The sequence below is a fragment of the Coenobita brevimanus genome, chromosome 72, assembly GCF_032717465.1.
Source record: "Coenobita brevimanus isolate Jiangsu-jjx chromosome 72, ASM3271746v2, whole genome shotgun sequence".
NCBI lineage: Eukaryota > Metazoa > Arthropoda > Malacostraca > Decapoda > Coenobitidae > Coenobita > Coenobita brevimanus.
Genome location: NC_137025.1, coordinates 35,557,870 through 35,568,154, shown reverse-complemented (window position 1 = coordinate 35,568,154; position 10,285 = coordinate 35,557,870). Strand labels below are relative to the sequence as shown.

Below are 10,285 nucleotides of genomic sequence, written 5' to 3'. Positions count from 1 at the left end.
ACTCAACTCAAGGCCTTTGTTTTTCGACACCACCTTAGTGTTATTTTTCTCCAGGAAGCGTTCCCAGGCCGGCCGATTGCCGCTGGGCAAGCTCCCCCCCTCACAGGTTATATTCCGTACGTCCATCTGGTAAGGAATGGCCTGTTGACTTACATACACACTCCTTACCACACCGCCTTCTCCGCAACTCCACTGATCCTGACATGACTTTCCAGCTCTTTGAGGTCACACTTGGGGATGGCGTGCTCCAGCTATGTAATGTCTATTCCGCCCCTGCCAGACTCTCTCTTGAGGCTCTTCCTCCTCCTACAGTGTGTGGGGTGGTGTATATGGGAGATTTCAATGCTCAGCATCCTGACTTGGGTGATCGTTCTGGCTCTTACAATCGTAATGGTCTTCATCTCATTTCTTACATCTGCAGGCATCACCTCGCACGTTGGGATACTGGCGGCGCCACTCACTCCCGGGGAGGCACTCTGGATCACGTCATCATGTCCGGCTTGATAGTGTCTCGGGTCCAATGCTCCTCAGTGCCAGCCTTATTCTCTGATCACGTCGCACTTCGATTTCGTTATTCTCTGCCTGCTGCTTCTACTGCTCCTGCTGCTTGTTTACACATTACTGTGCCTCCTAAGTATTGCCCGACGCACATATCATATATGGCCCAGATGGTACCTGCTTTTAATCTTTCTTCACCTGAACAGTTATACTCTGATTTTGCCTCTGCCACTCATGATTTTTACAGGCAGTATGTCTCCCGCCCACATCTGCAGCGCCGCTGTACCGCCCACTCCTGGACGCTTGATGCACGTATACAAGAGGCGAAGAAGGAGGCTGAACGTGATGGGCTCTTGTTTCAAGCCAACCCGAATCCTAGCACACTCCATCGTTATCAAACGTCCAGGGATGCACTAGTCACGCTGCAGGAGTGTGTCATTACTGAGTCCTGGCAGCGGTTTATGGACAGTATTAACCAACAGACAAGTGTGGCTTCCATGTGGCACCTCATCCGTCAAGTTGTCAAGAAGACGACCGCCGCTGCTCGTCATCACACTCCCACTGTCTACGCCCAAACCCTTGTCGACGCCTGGTCGGAACAGTCTACCCCAGCAAGTCTTCCCAACCACATACAAGATGCACTGTCTTCCTGTGCTCCTGCCCATCTGCTTCGATTGATGTCTGCTTTGCTGCAGGATGATGATGATGATGATGATGCAGAGGAGATAACCGAGTCGGAGCTGCGCCGTGCTCTCTCTCGAGGTAAGGCTTCATCCCCTGGTGATGACGGTATCACCTATGCTGTGCTACGTCTGCTGCAACAAGTTCATGGTAACCCTTTACTTAAATTGTACAATCTTTGTTTCAGAGACAGTTGTGTACCATGAGCCTGGACCAGCAGTACAATTGTCCCCATCCCCAAGCCTGGCACGGCGAAGTTCAGGCCGATTTCCCTTACTTCTTGTTTCTGCAAGGTGATGGAGAGGATCTTACTCAACCGTCTCATGTACAGGCTTCAGGACCGCCTTCTGCACATCTGTATGGTTTCCTTCCTCAGCGAGAGCACGCACCACTGCCTCATTGACTTGTATTCTCACCTCTCCCGGGACAGTGTGGTGGCCTTCGTTGACCTTCAGAGTGCCTTCGATATTGCTAACAGAGACATCATTTTGGATCAACTTGTCGACTTTGGAATAAAGGGTAATCTCTTGCGGTGGATTCAGGGCTATCTCAGTAACAGGACCTCTCGCGTGTTTTTCAGTGGTACGTACAGTCCTCGACGCAGTTTTCATATTGGTACGCCACAAGGGGGTGTTCTTAGCCCATTTTTGTTTAATGTACTGATGCAGCGGTTGCTCACTTCTCTCCCTAATATTCCTGGAACTACGATTACATGCTATGCTGATGATATTTGTGTTCACTCTTCCTCGCCAAGGGATCTCCAGTGGTTTCTTGACTCCTTCTATGTGGCTTCCTCTCACTGTGGCATTATTCTTTCCCCAGATAAGAGCAGAATATTCTCCTGCCGCCCTCCTCAAGCTCTGACTGACTTCACCATCGGAGGGACTGTCATTCCCTTGTGTTTCCAGTACCGCTACCTGGGAGCACCTGTTAAGATCTCGGCTGTTCCCCCTGCCAGGCGCCAGGGCCATCCCTTCGTCCGTGACCTGTTGGATCGCCTCCAGCGCCGACTCGCACCACTTCAGTGGCTCACCAACAACTCTTCGGGAATCTCCATCCATGTGGCCAGGACAGTCTATATTACTTTCATTCGCTCTGTTGTTGACTATCTCTCCCCTGCCTTGATTCAGCTTTCTAGGACTGCTCTGGAGCCTTTAGAAAAATTTCAGAATAGAGCAATGAGAGTAATTCTTGGCTGTCCCATGTCTACCAGGATAGTGAACATGCAGCGTGAGCTGGGGCTTCCGCCTTTAATAGAAAGAATTTATTCTAATGTCACTCGCCTCACTGTCAAGTGCCTCCATTTCCCACAACTTTCGCCCCACTACTCTCAGTTAGTCAGGACTTCTCTGAGACCAAACTCCCCCATTCCTCCTATTCTGCGTGGTGGACGTGCTCTTATTAAATCTGTTTCCTTTATGCTCCGCAGCCTTAATTTGGATGTTCTTGTTGCAGAAGTACCCCCAACCCCCCCACCCTGGGTGCTGCCTATGCCAGAGGTGAGCTTCACTCCCACCTCCAGGTCTGACCCACCTTATCTAAGCTGTGGCTGGCTCTGGAACGCGTGGCGACAGTGACGTCCTCTATCACAGCTCCATATCACCTCTATACTGACGGGTCACTGCAATCGGATGGTGCTGCTGGTGGTGCTGTCTACTCGCCCGACTTGGAGCCCCCCCCAGGGGGTTGGGTTGGCCGACGTCTCCATGATCACTCCAGCTCCACACTGTGTGAACTGTCTGCCATTCTGGATGCTGTTAGCCTTGTCTGCCAATGGGGAGTAAATGCTGTCATCATATGCGACTCCAAGCCTGCCCTTCAGTCCCTATCCAGTGTTCGGCCCACACACTCTACAGTTGTTCAACTGATCTTATCTTTTCTGGCTTCACTGCTTCATCGTAACTTGACTGTCATATTTATATGGGTGCCATCTCATGTTGGCTTACGCCACAATGCCACAGTCGACAGACTCGCGAAGGAAGCCTGCCGTTTGCCTCCTCGTGGTGATGGTCGCCCTCTCTCTCTGACTTGTTACCTCTCCAGAGTTCGCACCGCTGCTTTCCTCCCTGTACGACGCCGCAGAGATGCAGAGAGGCCCTACAGCGTGTCCATCAACCCTTACAAGTCTGTCTGCCGCCTCAAGTATTCCTACCATCGCCGGGGTCTCATGGTTCGGAGGTACAATGTTGTCTCTGCTTGTCTGCGGCTGAGCTACTGGCAACAGTGGCAGGTCGCTGGGTTGGAAGGAGAGCCTCCCTTCGCTGAGTGTCGCTTGTGCCACTCACCTCGCTCCAACACTATAGAGCATTATTGCCTGGAGTGGCCTACCGTTCGACACCTGCTGCCCCAGGGCCAGCCGGTTGATGTGGTGTGTCGACACTTATGAAACCACAAAGTTTTAGTAGAACTCTTGGTGCGTCACCCTCGTTTTGGCGAGTTTAAGTAGCTCACTGTGCCCTGTGTGGCATATACCTCCATGTAATGTCCCTACATGTTCATGAGTTTTGTCTTTATTTGTGTGTGTGTGTGTGTGTGTGTGTGTGTGTGTGTGTGTGTGTGTGTGTGTGTGTGTGTGTGTAAATATATGTGTATATATGTATATGTGTATATATATGTATATATGTATGTGTATGTGTGTATGTATGTATATGTATACATATGTCCATAGCTATTTTTGAGGATTCCATATGTATCATGTTTCACATGTACTCTCTGACGCTGTTGCGTAATAAATTAAATAAATAATAATAATAATAATAATAATAACTCTCTCTCTCTCTCTCTCTGTCATTACGTCGTTCTGTACACAACATCATACCCTAACATTTCCTTCCTTCAACTTAACTTCGTCGCGTTTTCCTGTGTCTCTCACTTTTCGTATCTACTTTCCCTCAGCATTTTTTCCCTCTCGCTTTTCTTCCATCTTTTCCTCCTACTAAGTATCTTACACCCTCTTTACTTTTCTTTAATGACATACTTTATCATTCAGTCTATTTTCTTTTCATATCCTATTTTTTCAATCTTTATGGTCCTTCACCCATAGATGTTCTGTACCTGTACACCTTTGCTGCTAACTCGTTATTTCTTGTTTATTTCTGAGATACGAGGCAATTAATTGCATGTGGGCCCTTTTTGAAGAACGTCACAAATACTTCGTATTGCTCTCGCTGGCACAAGTCATGTTCCAAAACAAAAGAGCGAAAAGTATATATATATATATATATATATATATATATATATATATATATATATATATATATATATATATACGTACGTATTCAACGTAACTCGCTCGGACACGGTTCACACCGGTGTTGTGGGCGCGTGTTTCTTAATAGTTAAGGTTATTCGAACTGTATGCAGCCACCATTTCGTAATGAGATTGTGGAAGCGGCCGAGTACCATCACATAAATACAAACCAAGTTTACTGAACAAAATGACTTCACTGAAAGCTTTTTAGACTTACGAAGTTTTTTGTACTACTAAATAACCTTATTTTTCAGGCTTTGAACTCCTCCACTGCAGTGGCATATTATTATATATATTCCTGGTACCTCCAGACTTATTTCAACTTAGTACAGACCTCTTGTGCTTAAGGTGAATATTAAGGGTAAAATATGATCCATTGTAAACACTTTGAAAAATCTCTTCTGCTCTGAATAAAATGGTCTGGAGAGAGAAAAAATGAAATACAACAAGAAAGAATATTCGGTGAGGGCAAGACCCCCGCTTCACAATTTTCTAGTGAATTATCATATGACTGCCTTGTGACCTTGACCTTCGATCGATTGTTCTCAAAATTGAATCAATTCATTCTTCTCCGGCCCTTAACCCATCTACCAAGTTTGGCCCATATCAGGCCAAACCTGCTTGAGCTAACCTTGACTTGTGACCATGACATTAGATTGTTCCACGTGAAGTTGCACGTCAGTTGATTTTTTTTTCAAAGTCAAAGTCGATTTTTTTTTTGTCCTTGTCTTAAGGTGAACCCATCCACAAAGTCTGGCTTCAATCGGACAAAATAAGTTTAGTTCAACCTCTCTGTGTGACCCTGAACTTTTTACCCATTTCTTTGAGTTCATCAATTCCATGTCTGATTCTCATCTCTTCCACCAATTTTGGTCCAAAGCAGATCAAATTTGTCTTAGTTATTTGGTTCACACACAGATACATGGGTCGAATATTGACCCTGCACTGTCCTTGACCTTTGACTTACTGTTCTCACAATCGAATTCCAGTGTTATTGCCATCTACTGAACCATTTCTATATCTGATAGAATATGCTTAATCGAACCTTGATAGGACAAACTATCACCCGTCTCTATGACACAGACTTTTAACTTATTGTTCCAAAAAACATTAAGTCAGTAGCTTTGGCGACCGTCAACCGTTCAATCAATTTAGGTTAAAATCGGATAAAACAAGAAATTTTTCACACACACACACACACACACACACACACACACACACACACACACACAATCGAATAAAATATAATATTCGCTTTTGCTTCGCAAGCGTGGGTCTAAAAATACTTCTGACTGAAGGGAATAACAGACCCGTTATCCCAGTGCTTTCACCATTTTGCGATGATAAGTGAATATTGGCTAGGCAGGTGATATATTCAACGACGTTAGTGGCCTGGTACACAGAACAAATTTCAATATACTCAGATATAGACTGGATCACGACCATGCACCGTAGTGCACCGCCCTTTCTATATTTACTTCCACTTCTAACAATTACCGAGAATTAGTATTCGTTTGTCATCTCGCTACTGGAAAGTCGAAACAAAATATTTGAAAGAACAGGAGAAAATATTATTTATTGATCCTGCAAAGGAGGATGGTGCTATTTTCTGCAGTGCAACCTATACCATCGCCCATGATTCAGCCTGTGTGTGTATGTGTGTGTGTGTGTGTGTGTGTGTGTGTGTGTGTGTGTGTGTGTGTGTGTGTGTGTGTGTGTGTTCTTACCTAATTGTTCTTACCTAATTGTATCTTTACAGGAATGAGTCAAGCTCGTACTGTCCCGTGTCTTAAACCATATTTATCGTACATATCCTTAAATTTGTGAATTGTTTTGGCACACACTATTTCATTCGGTAGTGCATTCCATTGATCAATTGCTCTGTTTGGGAAACTGAATTTCCTTACGTCTTTATCACCTCTCTTCTTATGCAGTTTTTTGCAGTGTCCTCTTGCTGATGCTTCTCCATATGTTAAGTAATCATTTATGTCTATTTTCTCCTTCCCTGATATGCACTTATATAGCATTATCATGTCACCTCTTTTCCTTCTCTCCTGTAGTGTTGGTAGATTCAGTTTATTTAGTCTTTCTTCGTAGCTTAGGTCCCTTAAGCTTGGTATCCATCTTGTAGCGGCCCTTTGAACTTTTTCAATCTTGTCTATGTGTTTTTTGAGATGAGGACCCCAGACTACTGATGCATATTCCAGGGTTGGTCTAATGAATGATGTTATTATCCTTCTTAGCATGTCTTCATTTATGTATGTGAATGCTTACATTTGCAAGCGGTGTATACATGTTCCGTACCTTCTCGCTGATGTGGTCAGCCGGAGATAGTCTGTTATTGACAATCACACCTAGGTCTTTCTCTCTTTCTGATGTGTATAGGGTTTTATTTCCTAACTTATAATCCCAATCAGGTCTTTTTCCACTTTTACCAAACTTGATTACATGACACTTGTCCACATTGAATTCCATTTGCCATGTACTACTCCATTCATGAAGTTTATTTAATTCTTCTTGTAGCTCCTTACAAGAGTCTGTGTTAGTAATTCTCCTTTGTATTTTTGCATCATCTGCAAACATATTCAGATAGCTCTCATTTCCAGTGTTACTGTTTATATCATTTATATACACTAAAAACATGATTGGTGCCAGCACTGAACCCTGTGGTACTCCACTAGTCACTTCTTTCCATGATGAGTAGTTTCCTCTTAGTACTGTTCTCATTTCTCTTTTTATGAGAAAGTCTTGCATCCAACAAAACAGTTTGCCTCGAATTCCTCCTTGATGGTACAGTTTCCATAAAAGTCTTTGGTGTGGTACTGTGTCAAAAGCTCTCTTGAAATCTAAATAGATACTGTCCACCCATCCTTCCCTTTCCTGTATTGTGTTTGTTACTCTGTTCTAGTTGCTCAACAGATTAGTAACGCATGATTTTCCTTTTCTGAAACCAAACTGTCTGTCTTTCTGTTATCATACTGTGTTCTTCTAGATGATTTACCCAAGCTTTTCTTATAAGCTTTTCTAATACCTTGCTTATAACACTGGTCAGTGATACTGGTCGGTAGTTGAGTGGATTTTGTCTATTTCCTTTCTTGAATAAGGGGACAATATTTGTTTTTTTCCAAATATCAGGTAGTTTACCTTGACTCAAGGATTTCTTGAAAATTAAAAATAATGGTTTACTTAACTCCTTTGCACATTCTCGTAGTACCCAACATGAAATTTCATCAGGACCACTTGCTTTTCCTCTGTCTAATCTACTTAACTCCTCCTGTATTACTTTTTCTGCTATTTGTATATCTGGTAGTATGTGTGGACATGCATGTTCCACATAGTCCCTCTCAAAATTTTTTTCTTCTGTAAAAACTAATTGGAAATTCTTACTTAGTGCTTCACAAATATCTTTCTATTGTGTATAAGTGATTCCCTCGTCCGTAATTGATTGTATTATATCTTTTACTTTGGTTTTGCTTTTGATATAGCTGTAAAACAGCTTTGGTTGATCACTACTTTTATTTATTATATCCTCCTCAAACTGTTTTTGGGCTTCCCTCCTTATTCTTGTATAATAGTTTCTTGCCTCTTTGTAATTATTTTATGCCCTTTCACTATTATGTCTTCTGTATCTATTCCACAACAAATCTCTTCTTTCTTTTGATTTTTTACATTCTGTATTGAACCATTTCTGTATTTTCTTATCTGCTTCTTTGTGCTGTGGGATGTACGTCTGGACTCCTATTTCATAAAATTCACAGAATTTTTTATATACAGCATTTAAATCTTGTGGGGGTATGAGGGAGGGTATGGTGTGTGTGTGTGTGTGTGTGTGTGTGTGTGTGTGTGTGTGTGTGTGTGTGTGTGTGTGTGTGTGTGTGTGTGCTTTAACTTCTCCAAGGTTATTTGAGAGATTTGAATGGAATTTCCCAGGTACGTTCGTCGGGTTCCTAGGAATATTTTCTACCTTGTACGATTTTCTCACTATGATTTTCAGGGGAATTCACCCCCGGGACAAATAAAAGTCTCAAAAACAGTGAAATGACAAAAATGGCTTTTATATCTTAGTACATTTTGTACAATAGACTCTTATCCATAAAGCGATATTTAGGGAGCACGAATCTTTCAATGGTTTTTGAGGTGTCAGCCCCCCTCCCCAAAAATTAAATCATGCAGAAAGTCGAAAGTGACCAGATGGATTTAAATGAAATTTAATAGGTAAGTTCCTTTAGTTTCTCGAGTAATGTCTTCCTCTATATAAAATTTTCTACCATTATTTCTAGGGGAACCAGTCCACCCACCCAGAAAAAAAAATTAAAAGATACAAAACATGGGAAGGAGGACAACTATGCCTTTGATATTTAAGTATTTGTTGTACAATGGGCTCTCATCCACAATGCGATATTCAGGGAACGTGACTCCACCTCCAATGATACTTAGGGGGTCAGCCCTAAGTGTACTATTACCAAGTCGGATCACTTGCTTCTAAAACTGCTCCAAGCGTGCGCAGGGGGCGGAGCATCGGAGTGACGTTAACTGGCACGAAACCCCAGTTCAGTTGACTCCTGGCCAGGGTGGTGAGTGGATGCTTGCTCCATCCACTCACCAGATCATAACACATTTTCAGTCCGAAGTTAGGGATGGGACTGAAATGTGTGAGGGAAGATGTGGGGTGTGAGGGAGGATATGAGGATATGAAGGAAGGTGTTAGGGAGGATATGAGGGTGTGAAGGAAGGTGTGAGGGAGGATATGAGGGTGTGAAGGAAGGTGTGAGGGAGGATATGAGGGTGTGAAGGAAGGTGCGAGGGAGGATATGAGGGTGTGAAGGAAGGTGTGGGAGGATACGAGGGTGTGAAGGAAGGTGTGGGTGTGTGTGGGAGGATATGAGGGTGTGAAGGAAGGTGTGGGGGTGTGAGAGAAGGGACTGAAATGTGTCAGGGAAGGTGTGGGGTTGTGAGGGAGGATATGGGGGTGTGAGGGAAGGTGTGGGGTTGTGAGAGAGGATATGGGAGTGTGAGGGAAGGTGTGGGGGTGTGAGGGAGGGTATGGTGATATGATGGAAGGTGTGGGGTGTGAGGGAGGATATAAGGGTGTGAAGGAAGGTGTGGGGGTGTGAGGGAGGATATAAGGGTGTGAAGGAAGGTGTGGGGGTGTGATGTAGGGTGTGGGGTGTGAGGGAAGGTGTGGGGGTGTGATGGAAGGTGTGGGGTTGTGAGGGAGGATATGGGGGTGTGAGGGAAGGAATGGGGTTGTGAGGGAGGATATGGGAGTGTGAAGGAAAGTGTGGGGGTGTGAGGGGGGGTATGCGGGTGTGAGGGAAGGTGTGGGGGTATGAGGGAGGGTATGGGGGTGTGAGGGAATGTGTGGGGGTGTAAGGGAGGTTATGGTGATATGACGGAAGGTGTGGGGTGTGAGGGAGGATATAAGGGTGTGAAGGAAGGTGTGGGGGTGTGATGGAAGGTGTGGAGTGTGAGGGAATTTGTGGGGGTGTGATGTAGGGTGTGGGGTGTGAGGGAAGGTGTGGGGGTGTGATGGAAGGTGTAGGGGTGTGAGGGAACCCACTGCTATATTATAGGGTTAAACAAGTTCGCACTTCTTCCCCTTCTTCGTTTTCCCTTATTATAAATGTTTAATTTGAGTCTGCCCTTTTATACATTTTCTATTATTTAATCCAACTGACGATACACACAAGCCACGCCTCCCTGCGTCCTGATGGAAAGTGATCCGACTTGGTATTAGTAGACTTAGGGTCAGCCTCCTCTGAAAAATAAAAGCGACCATAAAAAGATATTTGGGTGGAACTTCCCTGATGAGTTCGTCAGGTTTATCTATAGGTCTTCTAATACATACAATTTTCC

At 44.1% G+C, this 10,285-nt stretch overlaps 1 protein-coding gene across 1 annotated transcript; it reads left to right on the top strand.

Moving 5' to 3' along the window:
• Positions 1-668: 668 nt before the first annotated feature.
• On the top strand, positions 669-3,565 carry LOC145407096 (uncharacterized). Its single transcript, XM_080278119.1, has 3 exons — positions 669-1,329; positions 1,387-2,678; positions 2,723-3,565. The coding sequence occupies exons 1-3, from the start codon at positions 669-671 to the stop codon at positions 3,563-3,565; spliced, it is 2,796 nt and encodes a 931-aa protein (XP_080134245.1).
• Positions 3,566-10,285: the final 6,720 nt, after the last annotated feature.

Bases quoted from the DNA above. Each gene is read 5' to 3' on its own strand.
- LOC145407096 (XM_080278119.1), top strand. From the start codon at position 669: ATGGTACCTGCTTTTAATCTTTCTTCACCTGAACAGTTATACTCTGAT. The intron at 1,330-1,386 runs GTAACCCTTTAC...GTGTACCATGAG, and splicing joins TCTGCTGCAACAAGTTCATG to CCTGGACCAGCAGTACAATT. The intron at 2,679-2,722 runs GTGAGCTTCACT...ACCTTATCTAAG, and splicing joins GGGTGCTGCCTATGCCAGAG to CTGTGGCTGGCTCTGGAACG.